General features: G+C 43.0%; 3 protein-coding genes across 3 annotated transcripts in view; all 3 read right to left on the minus strand.

The window, feature by feature from the left end:
- LOC306913802 (GTPase IMAP family member 8-like) overlaps nt 1–22,455 on the minus strand; it is a gene marked incomplete at its 3' end in the record, with an annotated part of 81,873 nt that overhangs the window by 37,111 nt on the left and 22,307 nt on the right. Inside the window, exons 2-3 of the mRNA XM_079490615.1 lie at nt 20,051–20,740; nt 19,468–19,559 (exon numbers count right to left, since the gene is read on the minus strand). Coding sequence (XP_079346741.1) covers nt 19,468–19,559; nt 20,051–20,740 — 782 coding nt within the window. The remainder of the gene's footprint in view (nt 1–19,467; nt 19,560–20,050; nt 20,741–22,455) is intronic.
- On the minus strand, nt 11,350–14,529 carry LOC306914021 (uncharacterized protein). Its single transcript, XM_079490893.1, has 4 exons — nt 14,456–14,529; nt 13,569–13,636; nt 13,199–13,334; nt 11,350–12,058 (listed from the first exon to the last, which is right to left on the minus strand). Exons 1-4 carry the CDS (start codon nt 14,475–14,477, stop codon nt 11,901–11,903), a joined length of 384 nt encoding a protein of 127 aa, XP_079347019.1. The 5' UTR covers nt 14,478–14,529; the 3' UTR covers nt 11,350–11,900.
- LOC306913723 (GTPase IMAP family member 8-like) lies at nt 14,611–19,341 on the minus strand (the record flags this gene model as incomplete). Its single annotated transcript, XM_079490536.1, has 3 exons — nt 14,611–14,708; nt 16,077–16,673; nt 18,855–19,341. 3 exons carry the CDS (start codon nt 19,339–19,341, stop codon nt 14,611–14,613), a joined length of 1,182 nt encoding a protein of 393 aa, XP_079346662.1.

Consider the following 22,455-nt stretch of genomic DNA (forward strand, 5'->3'; position numbering starts at 1 on the left):
AACTAAACACTGATACAGATACATGTGTCCATGGAACTAAAACTAAACACTGATACAGATACATGTGTCCGTGGAACTAAAACTAAACACTGATACAGATACATGTGTCCATGGAACTAAAACTAAACACTGATACAGATACATGTGTCCGTGGCAAAGACTCATGACTAAAACTAAACACTGATACAGATACATGTGTTCGTGGAACTAAAACTAAACACTGATACAGATACATGTGTCCATGGAACTAAAACTAAACACTGATACAGATACATGTGTCCATGGAACTAAAACTAAACACTGATACAGATACATGTGTCCATGGAACTAAAACTAAACACTGATACAGATACATGTGTCCATGGAACTAAAACTAAACACTGATACAGATACATGTGTTCGTGGCAAAGACTCATGACTGGCACATTTTTTACTTTCTTTTTTCCCCCCACACCTTTATAATGTTTATAATTTTCTTATTTTGAACATAAGATCTAGTTACTGAATGTCAATTAAGTTCTCCAGGTTCCCCCCCCCCCCCCCCCCCCCCCCCCCTTACTACGACACTATGGTTTGGTACATTAGGAGTCCAACTAACTACTAGTCGTTCTCAAATGTTTTAGTTGCCAAGAAAGACCCCCTTTAATTAACGTTGTGACTCTCAGAGTTACAGAACTGTTATGGTCAATTCACCCTTTGTCAAGTCCCGCAAAGGGTTAGGGTTAGGGTTAGGGTTAGGGTTGTGCCCCTCTTCGCACCCATTGGTTGCGTGGTTTCGTGGTTGGACAAAAATCCTCTCTCTCCATCCACTACCATTGAAATAAGGTGTTTTTCAGTTGCTTCGTGTTGATATTCTGTGCGTTCAATTCTTATTTTAAACTTGGTGTCAGTAAGAAGGAACATCACAGGTGCTAGCCTGGCTAATAAGCCAGACCGAATCAGCCGTTGGCAAAAAAGAAAAAAGCCTGCCGGCGGATTACGGTCTGGAGAGGCTCAATTGTACGCCCATTTCCTACACCAGAGAACTGGTGTGGCCAATCGGGACACGGTATGCAATATGGGCGGGCTTTGGTACAGTGACGTTCAATGCTTGAGACCTTTGACTGACAGTAGCTCTGACCAATTGCGTCAAAGAGAAAATGTTTGAACCCGCCCCCCGGGAAACAAGATCCATACACAGCATCTCCAGACTCAAATACCACACGACAGTGTGATTTGAGTCTGGCTTATTAGCCACGACAGTGTGATTTGAGTCTGGCTTATTAGCCACGACAGTGTGATTTGAGTCTGGCTTATTAGCCACGACAGTGTGATTTGAGTCTGGCTTATTAGCCACGACAGTGTGATTTGAGTCTGGCTTATTAGCCACGACAGTGTGATTTGAGTCTGGCTTATTAGCCAGGCTACACAGGTGCAGCACGGTGACTGCAGGGCAGATCATGTTTGTTTTTAGTTTGTTCCAAAAATGATGTTTTAGCAAATTCAATATAAACTAGGCGGGACCAGGGCGGAACAAGGCAGAAAGAGCCTGCTGGTTGGTCAGTCAGGGACCAATCAGAAGGCTGACAAAGGGTGAATTCATGTGTTTATGTGTTTCTGGTAATATTATTGTCCACTCATTTCGTTTGTCCGTGTGGCAAAAAATGGGAATTTTTGACCAAAAAAGTCCACCACAAGCCATCATGTGGATGAGCCCTGCTTCCATCGTTCAGTCTGTCTGGAGAAGGGGTGGGCAACTGGCGGCCCCCACCTTCACTTAATGTGGCCCTCAGGTTAATGTCAGAATACTGATATAATATTGGTTTCAGATGTTAAAATTCAAAACATGCAAACAGGACCCGCTTTAATTCAGTCTAAATTAGTAGCTCAATGCTTCAACACAAGTATACCGTAATTAAAGGCATTTGAAATTACATAAAAATGTTAATTGTCAGGATTCCAATTCAAAAATATCAAAAAATAATTCAAGATTTAAATTTGAATGTAGCAAAAATAGCCCATCTAAACTCAAACTCAAAACTGCGACGCGTTTTGAGCTTGTAGATCGGCTATTTTTGCTATGACAGTAATATATGGCCCTAGTGTGGAAATATAGTGGCCCTCTCCATCGTCAAAGTTGCCCACCCCTGGTCTGGAGCGACAGAAGCTCTAAATACCATCCATGTGGCGCTATAAACGTCTCAAATAAACAGTGGTGGAAAAAAACGAAGTACAAATACTTCGTTACTTTACTTAAGTACAAGTTTGGAGAATTTGTACTTTTATTGACTACTTTTCTTTTGCTGTATTTTTACTTTTACTTCGTTACATTTACAAGGAAAAAATCGTACTTTTAATCCGCTATATTTAAAATCTGACACCTCGTTACTCGCTACAAATTAAATAATGCGCAGTTGAGAACAGAACAACAGGGCTGCGCTCCACTCTCAGATAATAGGGGGGCGGAGTTGTGTCGCCTGGCCTGCTTGAAGACGGCAAGACGCACACACACGTTGTCACACGCATTCAACATGGATGAACGCAGGGCTGCCAAGTCTCACGCTTTGAGAGTGAGAGTCACGCAATTTGACCTTTTACCACGCACCACGCCACACCTCTCATTTCTCACGCACGCACAATACGCACGCCGAGGGGGGCATAAAATGTGCCAAAAAAGCCAAGCCGGCTATCATAATAACAATTTTATCCGCGGCTCCGCCGCGTAATAACGCGCGCCCATGTGTGCGTCGGCGTCCTCACAAACGGCAAAATAGCCGATCTGCAGGAGATCATGCAGCGCTGTTATATGCAGTAGAAAGGGTAACCAGGCAGTGGACCACCAAATCGTCAGCCGGGTCCCTGACTGTGACGCATGGAAATGAGCCATGCAGAGTTTAACATCGCATCGAAATATTTTTCATGGAAGACAATATAGCCTCCACAAGTTACAACATTAAGTGAGTAAGTCACAAGTGACTATCTCTCTTCTATACTGGTGTGTGGCGTGACTGGCGTCTCTTGCGTGATATGAGGAACGGTGCCAGTAGCCTACGCACATTATAGGGTGTGTGTGTGTATGTGTGTGTGTGTGTGTGAAGGGGGAGGGGCCGCATCGCAACTTGTCGTTATAGTTCTGTTCAGAGAGGGGGGGGGGGGGGGGGAGAGAGAGAGAGAGAGACCACAGATGTGTGGGCATGGGGAAATTAAAAATAAGGCATTTTCCCAAATTCCAGTTTTCTGACTTTTTATTTCACAACATATTCCCCAATTTCCACTGAGATTATGGGGTGAATGAATGTGGCCAGACCCATCTTCTCTTTCTGTCATAGTGACATTGTCCTGCATCAGATCATGTCCAAATCAGGTTCTCCAATCTCCAGTAGCCTCTTCAGTTTTTTGAAGATTTTTTGAGTGGTGCAACCACTCCCTTACGGAGCTATGTGTGTGGCTGGCTGGGTCTGAGCACTATGTGTGTGGCTTGCTGGCTGGCTGGCTGGGTCTGAGCACTATGTGTGTGTGGATTGCTGGCTGGCTGGCTGGGTCTGAGCACTATTAGTCCATGAGCCAGACCCCCCTAATTTGCGCGTTAATTACGAAATGGGTGGGCAAATTCTTGTTTGAATTTTTGATTCACGGATTCACGGCTCGTGATTATAGTACAGCAGTGTTTCTCAAAGTGATGTCTGGAGACATCACTTTGTCCAGAGACATGTTCCATTCAAACCCAAATGCATTAAAGTTGCACATTTCATAAACAAGAATGCAGAGGTTCAACTAGCACTGGGGAACTGGGCATCGTCTGTTTTGCAACGCAACATGGAGCTCTTGTGTTAATTAATTATGCATGTTGGTCCTGTATGTTATTGATGTATGCTGTTGGGGGTTCTGTATTTTAATTATTTGTATGCCATTTCATTTTTTGGAATAAAGCCACTTTTGAGGACAATTTTAGGACTTCATTTATTTGTATTCATTTTGAAAATAATTTTGTATTTTGTACTTTGTAATTTTTACTTTTATACTTAAGTACATTTTTACACCGGGTACTTTTTATTTTGTACTTTGTAATTTTTACTTTTATACTTAAGTACATTGTTACACCGGGTACTTTGTATTTTGTACTTTGTACTTTTACTTTGTAATTTTACTTTTATACTTAAGTACATTTTTACACCGGGTACTTTGTATTTTGTACTTTGTACTTGTACTTTGTAATTTTTACTTTTATACTTAAGTACATTTTTACACCGGGTACTTTTTGTACTTAAGTACATTTAATTTGAGGTACTTTTTTACTTTTACTTAAGTAACTTTCTTAATGGGTACTTTGTACTTTTACTTAAGTAATTGTCAAGTAGAGAATCAGTACTTCTACTTAAGTAAAATATTTTTGTACTTTTTCCACCACTGCAAATAAATAACGGTAATGGGTGGCACACACCAAGACTGTATTTCAATAATCTAGACAAAACGTTTGGGCTATCCCAGCCTGGTTATAGGTACCCTAACCCTATCCCAGCCTGGTTATAGGTACCCTAACCCTATCCCAGCCTGGTTATAGGTACCCTAACCCTATCCCAGCCTGGTTATAGGTACCCTAACCCTATCCCAGCCTGGTTATAGGTACCCTAACCCTATCCCAGCCTGGTTATAGGTACCCTAACCCTATCCCAGCCTGGTTATAGGTACCCTAACCCTATCCCAGCCTGGTTATAGGTACCCTAACCCTATCCCAGCCTGGTTATAGGTACCCTAACCCTATCCCAGCCTGGTTATAGGTACCCTAACCCTATCCCAGCCTGGTTATAGGTACCCTAACCCTATCCCAGCCTGGTTATAGGTACCCTAACCCTATCCCAGCCTGGTTATAGGTACCCTAACCCTATCCCAGCCTGGTTATAGGTACCCTAACCCTATCCCAGCCTGGTTATAGGTACCCTAACCCTATCCCAGCCTGGTTATAGGTACCCTAACCCTATCCCAGCCTGGTTATAGGTACCCTAACCCTATCCCAGCCTGGTTATAGGTACCCTAACCCTATCCCAGCCTGGTTATAGGTACCCTAACCCTATCCCAGCCTGGTTATAGGTACCCTAACCCTATCCCAGCCTGGTTATAGGTACCCTAACCCTATCCCAGCCTGGTTATAGGTACCCTAACCCTATCCCAGCCTGGTTATAGGTACCCTAACCCTATCCCAGCCTGGTTATAGCCCAAAACGTTTGTCTCCTGTTCAAAATGCAAGAATAAATGATTGAAATGCAGTCTTGGTGTGTGTGTGTGTGTGACCCATTACCGTTATTTATTTGATATGATTTGAACGGGTAACGCACCTAAAGTCAGAGCGCGGTGGTCTCTTATGGGTCCCTATAAACGTCCCAATGTAAATCTACATAATTGAAGCCTAATATAGCTTTGCTGCTTTAGTAGAGAGTGTACACATGGAACCAAATGGACCCATTAGGGTCCATTTGGTTCCATGTGTCACCTCTCAGAGTTAAATTAAGATTGATTTTACAACATGTATTGGGGGTCCCAGAGATAGAAAGGCCATGCAATGAGCGTCCGTAGCCTAATTCAGGTCAAACTGGGGGTCCTAGAGACGTAGAACTCTTCTCTAGTGGGGGTCCTTGGCATGTATTTTCAATTGGGGGGGGTCTGCGGGCTGATGAGTATCATCTCGGGCGTCCTGGGGGGGGGGGGGGGGGGGGGGGGGGGGCTGATGAGTATCTTCTCGGGCGTCCTTGACATGAACAAGTTTGGAATCCACTGACTTGGAGAATCAATGGTCCATAGCATTGTTTGATTGTTTGACCTATAGCTAAGCCCCTCCCCAAACTGCTATGGTCCAATCACAGCTAAGCATAACATGGGTTAGATCAGAGTAATCTAGTAGGAGAGTGGCGACACTAGCGTTGACTCCCATTGTAACAACGGAACCCGGAAGTGCTCATTCTATCTCAATGGGATAGTTCCAGCCATACGAGCAATGTTTGGAACTATAGCACTTAAGTGGTAAAGGGCAGGGCATGTTAGCATTTTTAGCAATGCTAGTGGAAGACAATGAGAACTGGAGCATGATGCCATTTCAGCCGATATTGAAAGAAACAATGAACCTCTTGACAGTATTTAAAAACATGTTTTATTTCTGATTTTTTTAATTTATTTTTAACTGAGATTGTAATTCACCAGATACTGTAGGCCTATTGGTATCCTTTGTGTTATTCAAATGATCAGATGTATTCCAGTTGTTATGTTTTATGTTCTTATTTATAACGTTATTTTATACACCTGGTTTTGAATTTAATTTCAATTCTTTTTTTTTTCATCAGTGTAATAATTTAAAATGGAGAAATAAAGTTTGGAGAAAACGGGATCTCAGCAGGAGTCTTTATTTCCACCTGAGCACTATTTAAGAACTGCTATCAGCTGTGTGCGTTGGCAGTGTGATTGACTGTGAGTACGTCGCGACACCCCACAGGTGATTTCATCCACCCCACAGGTGATTTCATCCACCCCACAGGTGATTTCATCCACCCCACACAGGTGATTTCATCCACCCCACATAGGTGATTTCATCCACCCCACATAGGTGATTTCATCCACCCCACATAGGTGATTTCATCCACCCCACATAGGTGATTTCATCCACCCCACACAGGTGATTTCATCCACCCCACATAGGTGATTTCATCCACCCCACATAGGTGATTTCATCCACCCCACACAGGTGATTTCATCCACCCCACATAGGTGATTTCATCCACCCCACACAGGTGATTTCATCCACCCCACATAGGTGATTTCATCCACCCCACATAGGTGATTTCATCCACCCCACACAGGTGATTTCATCCACCCCACATAGGTGATTTCATCCACCCCACATAGGTGATTTCATCCACCCCACACAGGTGATTTCATCCACCCCACATAGGTGATTTCATCCACCCCACACAGGTGATTTCATCCACCCCACATAGGTGATTTCATCCACCCCACACAGGTGATTTCATCCACCCCACATAGGTGATTTCATCCACCCCACATAGGTGATTTCATCCACCCCACACAGGTGATTTCATCCACCCCACATAGGTGATTTCATCCACCCCACACAGGTGATTTCATCCACCCCACATAGGTGATTTCATCCACCCCACATAGGTGATTTCATCCACCCCACATAGGTGATTTCATCCACCCCACACAGGTGATTTCATCCACCCCACATAGGTGATTTCATCCACCCCACATAGGTGATTTCATCCACCCCACACAGGTGATTTCATCCACCCCACATAGGTGATTTCATCCACCCCACACAGGTGATTTCATCCACCCCACATAGGTGATTTCATCCACCCCACATAGGTGATTTCATCCACCCCACAGGTGATTTCATCCACCCCACATAGGTGATTTCATCCACCCCACATAGGTGATTTCATCCACCCCACAGGTGATTTCATCCACCCCACATAGGTGATTTCATCCACCCCACATAGGTGATTTCATCCACCCCACAGGTGATTTCATCCACCCCACACAGGTGATTTCATCCACCCCACAGGTGATTTCATCCACCCCACATAGGTGATTTCATCCACCCCACATAGGTGATTTCATCCACCCCACATAGGTGATTTCATCCACCCCACAGGTGATTTCATCCACCCCACACAGGTGATTTCATCCACCCCACATAGGTGATTTCATCCACCCCACATAGGTGATTTCATCCACCCCACATAGGTGATTTCATCCACCCCACATAGGTGATTTCATCCACCCCACATAGGTGATTTCATCCACCCCACATAGGTGATTTCATCCACCCCACATAGGTGATATCATCCACCCCACACAGGTGATTTCATCCACCCCACATAGGTGATTTCATCCACCCCACATAGGTGATTTCATCCACCCCACATAGGTGATTTCATCCACCCCACATAGGTGATTTCATCCACCCCACATAGGTGATTTCATCCACCCCACACAGGTGATTTCATCCACCCCACACAGGTGATTTCATCCACCCCACACAGGTGATTTCATCCACCCCACATAGGTGATTTCATCCACCCCACATAGGTGATTTCATCCACCCCACATAGGTGATATCATCCACCCCACACAGGTGATTTCATCCACCCCACATAGGTGATTTCATCCACCCCACATAGGTGATTTCATCCACCCCACATAGGTGATTTCATCCACCCCACATAGGTGATTTCATCCACCCCACATAGGTGATTTCATCCACCCCACATAGGTGATTTCATCCACCCCACATAGGTGATTTCATCCACCCCACATAGGTGATTTCATCCACCCCACATAGGTGATATCATCCACCCCACATAGGTGATTTCATCCACCCCACATAGGTGATTTCATCCACCCCACATAGGTGATTTCATCCACCCCACACAGGTGATATCATCCACCCCACACAGGTGATTTCATCCACCCCACACAGGTGATTTCATCCACCCCACATAGGTGATTTCATCCACCCCACATAGGTGATTTCATCCACCCCACATAGGTGATTTCATCCACCCCACATAGGTGATTTCATCCACCCCACATAGGTGATTTCATCCACCCCACACAGGTGATTTCATCCACCCCACACAGGTGATTTCATCCACCCCACACAGGTGATTTCATCCACCCCACATAGGTGATTTCATCCACCCCACATAGGTGATTTCATCCACCCCACATAGGTGATATCATCCACCCCACAGAGGTGATTTCATCCACCCCACATAGGTAAATGGTAAATGGTGCATTTATATATAGCGCCTTTATCCAAGGCGCTTTACAGAGATTGTGCATTACATTCACACACACATTCATACACCGATTGCAGTGGAAGCCATGCAAGGTACCAACCAGCACATCGGGAGCAATTTGGGGTTCAGTGTCTTGCCCAAGGACATGTAGCCAGGAGGAGCCGGGATTCGAACCGCCGACCCATGGATCATTGGACGACCTGCTCTACCTCTTGAGCCACAGTCGCCCCTGACCACCCTATATACTGACTGTTTTTTGCTTTTTTTCCCCCACTTGGACATCAAAACAACTCTGTTTCTCCATTATATGAAAGCCTATTATTGGCCCATTTAAGATGTATTGAACGGCAACTGAGCCATTTTTGCCTATAGCCAAAGCATGCCTATACCTGGGAATTGAATAACAATAATGTTGAAATACAACCATGTTCTCTTCAATAAAGCTCACATTGTTGTAAATGCATTCATTGTAACATGATGTCGGGTTTATTTATTGACCAATAGAGATTTAAAGAAAGGGACAATTATGTAAATATGCAAATATCAGCCTATGTCGTCAGCTGGACGATATATATCGGTCAAGAGTTGCCACCCTCTGTACTTAAAGATGGAGTGCTGTGATTTGTGTAGTTTTTCATGTGTTCATTCAGTATTTAAGTCTGACGTCATTTTGTAGTGCTACGTTACGTCCGGGTCCAAGTGTAGTGTTTATTAGCCTCGGTCCCAGGCTGTCCTTAGCCTCGGTCCCAGGCTTACTTTTCTGCGAAAAGAAGAGCCTGGTCACAACGTAAGGCAGAGAAGCTATCGGGCGGATGTATCCTCCGGAACATCAGTCAGATGTATTTCCCCCGGATACGATATTTTCCCGACCAATCACAACACTTGTTTCATTCGCGGAGAATGTAAACTGATTTGTAAAGCATCAACGTAATTTCCTTGGGCGATACTTCCGCTAAAATCCCGCAACTTCCGCTGATAGTCTTTTCAGTGTAGGTCTTGCCCAGGGTGGTCCAAGTGGCACCAGCTCCCGTCCGCATCTCATTGTAAATAGAATATCTAAACGCGTGAATCTTTTTACAATGACGTTATTTTTCAGAAAGGAAGCCATTGAGGGTTAAAATGGGTCTTAATGCTTCCAACTCGAGTAGAATTATTAATGTTTTGTACAATTTGTCCATGACAAAAAAAATATATGATGTGGAGACAATAAAGACTATTATTATCATTATTATTGAAGGTGGTAACAGTCCATTTGCTCAGTAAAATATTTCGGGGGCATATTTAGAATGTTTGCAGGCTTGAGTATGTTGAATCTAGTTTGCATTAATGAGGATTTAGTTGACACAATGAAATAAAATGGCGATAGTATTCCGTGTGGGGCAGAAAGCCTGTCAGCCAGATTTGGGAGAGCAGCGCGGCTTTGTTGTTGCGAGGAAAGCGGTAAAATTAGACTTTCGTGGTTGTTTTCGTCTCAGATTTAGTTCGACGGAGCGTCACAGTATAACTCTATGGGGACACAAAAGCGACACAAAAGTAGGACCCGGAAGTATCTCAGGAGGCGGAGCTGATCGTCACAGCTAAAATACTGAATAAGACCCCTTGGTGTGGTCGGTTTGTGCAATGCAGAGCCATAGAGTATAGATAGTTACGCAAACTCTGTTCACTTCATGGGGCTTCAGTCCAATGGCAGCTCTCCTACATAGACTTCTATTGGTCACTTCATGGGGCTTCAGTCCAATGGCAGCTCTCCTACATAGACTCCTATTGGTCACTTCATGGGGCTTCAGTCCAATGGCAGCTCTCCTACATATATACACTTCTATTGAGAATGGGGACAGCAAATAGGGACAAATAAGTCCTGGACCGGAAGTAAGCAGAAATGCATTGGACTCAGGCAACAAACAGCCCAGCTTTAATGATCTTAAATCCCTTTATTTTAGATTGTTTTGTAGTAATAGTACAACATAAACATTACAGAGACGTTAGTTGTTACTGTACAATACTTTAAAACAATAACATTTAAATTGCTTTTATTTGTGCCGCCCTCGTTGAAAACAATGTATTTCCAACTCCAGCTTGTCTCAGTTCAGGCTGCATGAACAGCGCTCGAGTGCTCGGTTTCTGCCCCCTCAATGTCATAACTCTTCTATTAGACGTCTTTCCTTTGTATTTAGGGTTTCTTCCTGGAGGCTGAAACCTTGACAGTCAAACGTGCCAATGAAAAAAAAGTGATATAGTGACATCACAATATATCATGTTTTAGGGTGGGGAAAAAATCACTGCTCTCCATCTTAAACAAAAACTTATAGAAATATATGTGATAAAATACAATAAATTAATCGAGATGTGAAAACGGCAAAATAAACATGAACCTAAAGTGATTTAAACACCAAGGTAGGTAGATAGATAGATAGATAGATAGATAGGTAGGTAGATAGATAGATAGATAGATAGATAGATAGATAGATAGATAGATAGATAGATAGGTAGGTAGATAGATAGATAGATAGATAGATAGAGTTTTTATTAAAGTGTCCTACATCATAAGATGCCCAGCCCGCACAGGCTTACAAGACACTCACAAAATTGTACATACATAATGATACATATACACAAAATACATAGATATAGTTACTTATGGATACATTGTTCTCCAACGTAACTGCCATGCCTTCTCTATGAATTTTCCTAAAACAAAAACGTCATTACTGAACAACCAATTTAACATAAAACACTCAGACATCCAAAACAGATCTGGGTTCTTATCCTGAATTCTTTCAAATAAAGAGTTTCTTAAATCATGCTATAGTGGACAATAGAAAACAAAATGAAACTCATCCTCTACAACTCCCAGGTCACAACGAACACACAGTCGCTGCTCCTCAGGAATGCCAGAAATATGTAGAAATATGTTCATATTAATACAATAATACAAATCTTAGATCTGTACAACTCAAAGTTAAGTTTTAGTGATCTGATCTGAATGATTCACTGAAAAGAACAACAATGCTCATCACTACTAGTTGTGTGAGCTTGTAGATCTGCTATTCATCCGCGTGACACCAGTGTGTGCAACAAAGTATAACTCAAGCCTAATAAAGTTTTCATCTATGAAACATCTTCATCTCTCGCACTCGTCACATCACCAGTGTCTGCCTGGCTGGGAGCAGCTATGCTCATGGTGTCATGTCCTGAAGAGGGCGCTATTGGTCCAGGATATCTGTTCAGCCAATCTGAGACCTTGGCAGAAGCTGTGTCACCACTCACTGCAACACAAGACAACAAACACACCACCACACATTTAGCCTACAATTAAAATAAAATCACTGTCACTGCAACACAAGACAACAAACACACCACACATTTACACTTACAATAAAAACACAAACCCTCACATTTTGTTCTAAATGGTGGTATGGCCGACTTACTGGTAGGCCTACTGTAGCCTAGGGGATATTTCTCATGTTAGCCTATTATTATAACAGGCTTAAAGAGACAACGAGAGAGCTTTACAACAGAAAGCCAACTATTAGAGGACTGACTATTAATTAGGGCATTTGAACACTGATGCCTGTCAGTCACAATGTGGGACAGGGTCTCAGTTTGAACACTGATGCCTGTCAGTCACAATGTGGGACTGGGTCTCAGTTTGAACACTGATGCCTGCCAGTCACAATGTGGGACAGGGTCTCAGTTTGAACACTGATGCCTGCCAGTCACAATGTGGGACAGGGTCTCAGTTTGAACACTGATACCTGCCAGTCACAATGTGGGACAGGGTCTCAATTTGAACACTGATGCCTGTCAGTCACAATGTGGGACAGGGTCTCAGTTTGAACACTGATGCCTGCCAGTCACAATGTGGGACAGGGTCTCAGTTTGAACACTGATACCTGCCAGTCACAATGTGGGACAGGGTCTCAGTTTGAACACTGATGCCTGTCAGTCACAATGTGGGACAGGGTCTCAGTTTGAACACTGATACCTGTCAGTCACAATGTGGGACAGGGTCTCAGTTTGAACACTGATACCTGCCAGTCACAATGTGGGACAGGGATCAGTTTAAACACTGATGCCTGTCAGTCACAATGTGGGACAGGGTCTCAGTTTGAACACTGATGCCTGTCAAGTCACAATGTGGGACAGGGTCCCAGTTTGAACACTGATGCCTGCCAGTCACAATGTGGGACAGGGTCTCAGTTTGTGGGACTCCTGAAAAGTCTTGGAAATGAGGGACTCCACGCAACGGCCGGGGGACATCTGGTCACCCTAAATGTTCATCTCAGAGCAGCCTACTAATCATTCTTTAATGAAAATGAATCTAATCTTTTTATTTTATGAAATGCATGAACACACATTTGAGTAAGTAATGTATGTCCACATAAGAGGACAACAGTAAGACTCACTACTTGGTTCTTGTGGCTCCGTCATCATAAACGTCAACATTGTCTCGATCAGCTCCTCCTTTCTCTTCTTCCATTCTTCTGCTGTTAGAGTTTTAACTCCTGTCAGTCTCTCAAACCGAGTCTTCTGTCGTGTCTCCTTGTCACACTATCAACAGGAAAGAGAGGGAACATTGTAATTAGTGAAAAAGCGCAAATATCATCCCGATATATCAGATAGATGGTATATCAATCATCAGTACTTCAATCTGATTTATCTTCCTATATAAAAACAATAATGGAAAAATATGATCAGTCCAAAGCTCTTAGTTATCAACAAAGTGTTATGCTATGTTGATTAATTGAATACATAGACCACAATGGAAACACTTACATCAGTCTCTGCCTGGCTAGAAACGACACTCATGGTGTCAAATCCTGAAGAGCGAGTTCCTCCACTCACTGGAACACAAGACAACAGACCGCAACACATTTACACTGACAATATAAACACACTCACTGGAACACAAGACAACAGACAGCAACACATTTACACTGACAATATAAACACACTCACTGGAACACAAGACAACAGACAGCAACATATTTACACTGACAATATAATCACACTCACTGGAACACAAGACAACAGACAGCAACACATTTACACTGACAATATAAACACACTCACTGGAACACAAGACAACAGACAGCAACACATTGACACTGACTATAAACACACTCAATGGAACACAAGACAACAGACAGCAACACATTTATACTGACAATATAAACACACTCACTGGAACACAAGACAACAGACAGCAACACATTTACACTGACAATATAAACACACTCACTGGAACACAAGACAACAGACGGCAACACATTTACAATGACAACATGAACCATGATGTCATTTTGACCGTGACCTCAACTTCCACGCAAAAGTTCACTACAAAAGTTCAGTAATTTTATACACATGCACACACATACATATATATATTATGCACATGCACATACCCATGCGCACACACACACGGGCACGATTACATAATCATTGATTTTTTTTTCCTAAATTAATGCTATAAGTAGTCTGGCTGTGTGTTTTATAACTATTGAACCAATAAAAAGTATTAACAACAGCTGTGACTAAATAATTACTACCCATTGAAACACAGCCTCTTTTTATTTCCTGAAAAGTAACATTATTGGACATACAGTACAGGTTTCCATCTGACAGTGATGACATCATGATGTAAACAGGATATTGATACTCACTGCTTGGAGGATCCCAAATCATGCTTCTCCTTCTCCTGACAGCTGGCAGGGTTGGATCTTCTAGCCCCGTCACCACAGACTGGAAATACAATGAAACATAAAGTAACGAAATGAGAACTTAAATGTTTGTGATTAATGTCAGACTAAAGTTTCATCTATGAAACATCTTCCTCTCTCACACTTACATCAGCATCAGTGAAGGTTGGAGCTCCACTGGCGGTGTCATATCCTGAAGAGCGAGTTCCTCCACTCACTGGAACACAAGACAACAGACAGCAACACATTTACACTGACAATATAAACACTCACTGGAACACAAGACAACAGACAGCAACACATTTACACTGACAATATAAACACTCACTGGAACACAAGACAACAGACAGCAACACATTTACACTGACAATATAAACACACTCACTGGAACACAAGACAACAGACAGCAACACATTTACACTGACAATATAAACACACTCACTGGAACACAAGACAACAGACAGCAACACATTTACACTGACAATATAAACACACTCACTGGAACACAAGACAACAGACAGCAACACATTTACACTGACAATATAAACACACTCACTGGAACACAAGACAACAGACAGCAACACATTTACACTGACAATATAAACACACTCACTGGAACACAAGACAACAGACAGCAACACATTTACACTGACAATATAAACACACTCACTGGAACACAAGACAACAGACAGCAACACATTTACACTTACAATATAAACACACTCACTGGAACACAAGACAACAGACAGCAACACATTTACACTGACAATATAAACACACTCACTGGAACACAAGACAACAGACAGCAACACATTTACACTGACAATATAAACACACTCACTGGAACACAAGACAACAGACAGCAACACATTTACACTGACAATATAAACACACTCACTGGAACACAAGACAACAGACAGCAACACATTTACACTGACAATATAAACACACTCACTGGAACACAAGACAACAGACAGCAACACATTTACACTGACAATATAAACACACTCACTGGAACACAAGACAACAGACAGCAACACATTTACACTGACAATATATATAAACACACTCACTGGAACACAAGACAACAGACAGCAACACATTTACACTGACAATATAAACACACTCACTGGAACACAAGACAACAGACAGCAACACATTTACACTGACAATATAAACACACTCACTGGAACACAAGACAACAGACAGCAACACATTTACACTGACAATATAAACACACTCACTGGAACACAAGACAACAGACAGCAACACATTTACACTGACAATATAAACACACTCACTGGAACACAAGACAACAGACAGCAACACATTTACACTGACAATATAAACACACTCACTGGAACACAAGACAACAGACAGCAACACATTTACACTGACAATATAAACATGCCTGGATGTGAAAACCCTGCAGCCCCCCCCCCCCCCCCCCCCCCCCCATCTCTGCAGACTCTGTTCCTCTTGACCTCTTACACCAAAAAGGTCATCAGAGCATTTGTGCACACACACACACACACACACACACACACACACACACACACACACACACACACACACACACACTCACTATCTGGAGGAAAGTCCATGCTTTGTGCATCCTCTTGGTCCATGCTGTTCCTTCTCCTGACAGCTGGCAGGGTTGGTTCTTCTGGCTCCGTCGTCACAGACCTCCTCATCCTCTCTATCATCTCCTGCTCTCTCTTCTGCCATTCTTTTTCTGTTAAGGTTTTCTGTCCTTTCAGTCGTTCAATCAGGGTCATCTGTCTTGAAGGTCCAAAGTGTCCTCTGTCCCTCATCACCATGTCTTCTATTTTCTCCATCAGCTCTGTGACTTCTGAAATGTCGCACTTGAAGGAGTTTAGAACATGGTACCTGTAGCCACATTTCTCCAGGATCCTCCTCAGAGGTTCTCCTTCAGCCTCGATGTACTCCTCAACACGTCTCCCTCCCAGCCACCATCCCCGTGTGAACAGAACCAGAGCGCGTCTCCAGACTCTGTCCCCCAGCAGCTCCATGTGTTCCTCCACTGATCTCCTGTCAGCCTCACAGAAACTGGACCTGACATCGACAGTCACCAGGACAGCGTGGGGTCCAGGAGAACACTGAGTCACACCGCGTAGAAGGACGTCTTTGGTCTTCTGTGATGGAGGTGTAGTCGACCAGTCTGGGCAGTTCACCACACTCACTTTTCTTCCAGCAACTCGTCTCTGTTGTCTGACACATTCTGTCAGTTTAGTCTGGGTTTTAAACTCCTGGAATATGAAGTTTACTGTATGTTAGTCATAATAATAATCAAAACATTCACTCTATTCTGTCCTCACTGGAGTTGCTCTTAAATCTTACCAGATATTAACTCACTGAATGTATATATTCTCATTTACTTTGTCTAAAGCCCAACCCACACCGTCTGTGATGCGGGTGCGCAGCGACGCGGCACAGTATTGCCGCGCGTCACAGCAACACCCACAGGACGCGGCGCGCTACCGCGCGGCTGGCCAGCCACGCCCACGGATTCCCGGATGGAGGCCGCGCGGCAACGCCTGGGAAATAGAACAGCGGCGTATCGGAGCGTCAGGCGAGGCGTGAACGTGCGCCAGCGCGCGTCTGACGCCGCCGGTGTGGGATAGGTTCAATGAAAATAACGGAGGCGGCTGTTTTGACGCGCGGCGTTCACAGACGGTGTGTGTTGGGCTTAACAGTGACAGTAATATGGGATTAATATCGTTCATTAATCTGAATTCTGAAACGAACAAATCTCTAAAAGTTTAAACTCTGTGTCTGAAAGCTGTTCATTTGACATTCTATCTTCTCCACAGGATGTTCAGAGCAGTTTATTAACACATTCATCCATTTAGACCTGACGTCCACATTTAAAAAATATCTTCTAAATCATGACAATTTTCTGAAAAACCTCATGTTTCTGTATCAGCGGTGCTCAATATTTATTGTCAAGGACCCCAAAGATTATATGTAATTGGCCCCCATCTCAAAATATGTTGTTCCAGGGACCCCCCCCCCCCCCCCCCCCCCCCCCCCCCCCCCAGAAGCAAAGATATGAGTTGAAAACGTTCGCTCTGAAAGAATATATATTCAAAGATTTGCGCCGCATTTTTGCGATTAAAAAAAGAAATAGCAGATCTACAAGCTCATAGCGCGGCACCGAGTGCCGCGCTATGAGCTTGTAGATCTGCTATTTTTCAACAGCTAAAGCATAACATAATGCTTGAAACACCAAAAGGGGTTCCCGCCCACAATGGGTTAAGATGCTGATTCTACAAATGCCTTCTAAATTAGTAGTTGTTACATTTTCAAGATAAATAAAAACTATAAATAGCAGAAGTGACGTAGGATGAGCTGTACATCTGCTATTTATGAATAGTACGATGAGCTGTACATCTGCTATTTATGAATAGCCGCACAAATCTAAAATGACACATTACTGTGTATTGATCAGTGACACTTCACTGATCACATGATCAATAGACATTCATGACAGCAGATATACAGTATATATATATATATATATATATATATATATATATATATATATATATATATATATATATATAGTATAATATTATATTATATACTGTTACATTATCTTCAGAAAACATATTTGATCTCTTTACTGTTTATTAACTTAGAGTGAAGTCATTCATTATAATTATAACATCACATTCATATAATATTCCTCACCTTGTATAGAGTTTGTTTAAACACATTATCCTGCAGTATGAGATCTCCAGCTCTGCTTCTCTGAGCCTGTTCTCCACCAACCAGCATCACCTTCACCTCTGGTAGACTCTGATGTTCTCCTGACGCACGCACACGCACGCGCACACGCACGCACACACACACACACACACACACACACACACACACACACACACACACACACACACACACACACACACACACACACACACACACACACACACACACACACACACACACACACGCACACACCATTAGTGAGATTAAACTGCATAAATGATTGCACTAAACTGACCACAGAACAATACATAATGTATCATTTGAAGTTATACTGACTAGTATCATGTGATCAATTATGTAAATGAGTTGAAATGCATTAATTAAAGCACCAATATAATAATATAATGTTCATTAGATCAGTTCAATGGAGGAACAAGTACTGTTATTTAACCCATTAAAACCAGGAAAGGATCCATGCACACACACACACACACACACACACACACACACACACACACACACACACACACACACACACACACACACACACACACACACACACACACACACACACACACACACACACACACACACACACACACACACACACACACACAGAGATGAACATCACCTTCAAACAGAGCTTTCAGAGCAGTTCTTTGTCTCTGTATCTTGGTCATCAATGTGTGGACATGTTCCTCTCTGATCTTCTTCCTCTCTGACGTCGTCTCTGAAACATCTCCACCATCTTCATAGTGTCCACCTCTGTTTCCTGCCACCATCTCCTCCATCTTCTGCAGCAGCTCTGTGACCTGAGTGTCATCTGTCTTCTGGTTGTTGAAGACATGGTACCTGTTCCCACATGTGTCAACAAGCCAGCGGAGGTCTTCTCCTTCAGCCTCGATGTGCTGCTCGATGCTTCTGTCTCCCAGAAGGTCTCCATGGGTGAACAGGACTATAGCATGACTCCACGCGCTCTGTGACAGAAGGGTCATGTGTTCCTCTACTGCTACTCTCTGTGCTTTGGTGAATGCTCTATAAAGAGGAACGGCCAGAAGGACAGCATGTGGTCCAGGAGGACAGAGAGACACACTGTCCTGGATCTCCAGTTTGTCCATCTCTGAGGTGTCTTGTAGTGGACGGTTGTAGTACCAGCCTGGTGAGTCCACCACTGTCACATGTCTCCCTGCTACGCTACCCTGTCTCACCTCACACTGTGTTGACCTCTGACCTGCCTGACTAACTTTGAAACCCCTTCCTCCCAGAATGGTGTTTCCTGCTGAACTCTTCCCAGACCACTCCTTTCCCAGCAGCAGAATCCTGAGGTCAGTCAGTCCTGTCAGAGAAAACATTGTTTACTTTCACTTTGACAGCTTATTATTTAAAAACTGGAGACATATCATTATTTCATCATTCATCGCAGTACAAATGGCAAACAATAGCAGATCTACAAGCTCACAATTAACACAATATGTTTTGAGCTTGTAGATCTGCTTGGAAATGTTCGCCTACAGTGTAATGACATGCCCATATTAGGAATGATGATTGATTAAGAACCAGGATACAATGTCCAGGAAATTATATGTTGTTACTAATATCTAATTCATAATATCTAATTAGGTTTGTTCAGTGTACAGTTCAGAATGTCCACCAGGAGACATCATAGAATAATACTAACGTACGTTACATTACTACTTAGACTACTGTGTGTGTGTGTGTGTGTGTGTGTGTGTGTGTGTGTGTGTGTGTGTGTGTGTGTGTGTGTGTGTGTGTGTGTGTGTGTGTGTGTGTGTGTGTGTGTGTGTGTGTGTGTGTGTGTGTGTGTACCAGTATCTTTTGGAAGTCCAGTGGTTTGTTTCAGAGAGTCTGTCCTCCTTTGTTCTGCTCTTCTGCTGATAGTTCTCTCCTTCTCCTTCAGTTCCTCTGAGACGTGTTCTTCTGTCTCATAGTGACCACCACTACTCTTCACCATCTGATCTATCTTCTCCATCAGCTGTGTGACCTGACTACCATCTCCTCTGTCACTGATGTTAAGAACATGGAAGCGACCTTCACATTTCTCAGTGAGATATCTTAATTGACGATTAGATCTAATGAGATCAGGTCTCATGTTGGTTTTATCAGCTACAGTGAACACCATAATAGTGCGTTTCCACACTCGGTGACTGAGGAGAAGACTCACATGCTCCTCTGCTGACAGATCTGTTCCCTCATATTGGACGTCCAATGGCATCACTAGGACGAAGGCATGTGGTCCTGGAGGACACAGACTCACACTATGTTGGATTTCTAACTGGGTCAGTTTTGGGGTCAGATCTAGGGGTTGAGAAGACAACCATCCTGGAGTGTCGACCACACTGACCTGTCTCCCTGACACTAACTCTTGTCTCATGACACTCTTAGTTGTGTTTGTTTTAAAACCATCTCTGCCCAGGATGAGGTTTCCTACTGAACTCTTTGCACTGGGTCTTCCCCCGATCAGAACAATGCTCAGTTCTGACGGCTCGCTGTTCTTCCCTGGTTGGAGAAATAAACATAATATTGATAAAAATCACAGATGTGACTAAACCAGTATCAGTTTGTTGGTTTCATCTGATTTAGACCTGAGGCCGATTCTACAAATGCCTTCTAAATCAGTAGTTCTCAAACGTTTTCAAGTCAAGGACACCCAGAATGATGTGTATTTGCTGCAGATCCCCCCCCCCCCCCCCTGCTCCATCGGAAAATATCTTTCCAGGGACCCCCAGAAGAGAGGATTTGTGTTAAAATATTCCACATTTTTATTATTCCACATTTTTCAAACACTCAACACTGAGGCGTGGCACAAAGTGTCATGCTGTGAGCTTGTAGATCTGCTATGCTATAGATCTGCTATGCTATAGATCTGCTATGCTATACTATAGATCTGCTATCCTATAGATCTGCTATGCTATAGATCTGCTATACTATAGATCTGCTATGCTATAGATCTGCTATGCTATACTATAGATCTGCTATGCTATAGATCTGCTATAATGTAGATATGCTATCCTATAGATCTGCTATGCTATAGATCTGCTATACTAGAACCTCTGTTCTAAATCCTAAGAGTTTTCTGATAAAACTACATTGCTATCCAGTATATAGGCCTATATATACGTTTAGCTGAACTGTAAAACCACACAGATCCTTTCCCAGTTCTAAAGGGTTGATAGAACTCACCAGTGATGGAAGCTGAGGTTCCACTGGCCATCCTGTCTACAGCTGCTGGTTGAACTGTAAAACATTAACATACAGTAAGTTACAATAATCTGCTGTTATTATAGGTTTGTTGTCATTACTGTTATATTGTTATATCACACATTGGACAATATAATGAATATAATATATTTAGACCAGCAGTTTTCAAAGAGGGACCTGCACCAAATGGACCCTCAGGTCCATTTGGTTCCAGTTCATGGTAGATTTCAGAACCACTGCTAGAGATGAACAGACTCTAAATGTGTCTCCATCACAACATCTCTCTCACATGTAATAGTTCTCTGACCGACACCATGTCAACATTAGTGTGTCCACACTAGACCTACTGATTAATTATTTAGAGCCTGGATTCACACATTAATTTTGACTGAACTAACCACAGAGCTCTGTGTGCGTGCGTGTGTGCGTGTGCGTGCACATAAACATTACTAATAATATAACTGTTACAGTGATAATCACATTCCTCACTGTCTGTCATTTTCCACACACACACACACACACACACACACACACACACACACACACACACACACACACACACACACACACACACACACAAGCAGGTGAAAGCAGATGTTAACAAGCCTTTCTTGTTGTTCTAACCTCGTATCCACATTCATTACAAAAAAAAGTGGTGAAAATAGCAGATCCACAAGCTCAATACACGTAGTATCGCGAAGCATTGTGAGCTTGTAGATCTGCTATTTTCCGCTATTTTCCAGGGACACATGGCGGCCCAGTGATGATACTACGATGTGATTGGACACTAGACTGGCCCAGTGATGTTACTATGATGTGATTGGACACTAGACTGGCCCAGTGATGTTACTATGATGTGATTGGACACTAGACTGGCCCAGTGATGTTACTATGATGTGATTGGACACTAGACTGGCCCAGTGATGTTACTATGATGTGATTGGACACTAGACTGGCCCAGTGATGTTACTATGATGTGATTGGACACTAGACTAGCCCAGTGATGTTACTAT

The sequence above is a fragment of the Electrona antarctica genome (genome assembly GCF_951216825.1).
Source record: "Electrona antarctica genome assembly, chromosome: 21".
Lineage (NCBI taxonomy): Eukaryota > Metazoa > Chordata > Actinopteri > Myctophiformes > Myctophidae > Electrona > Electrona antarctica.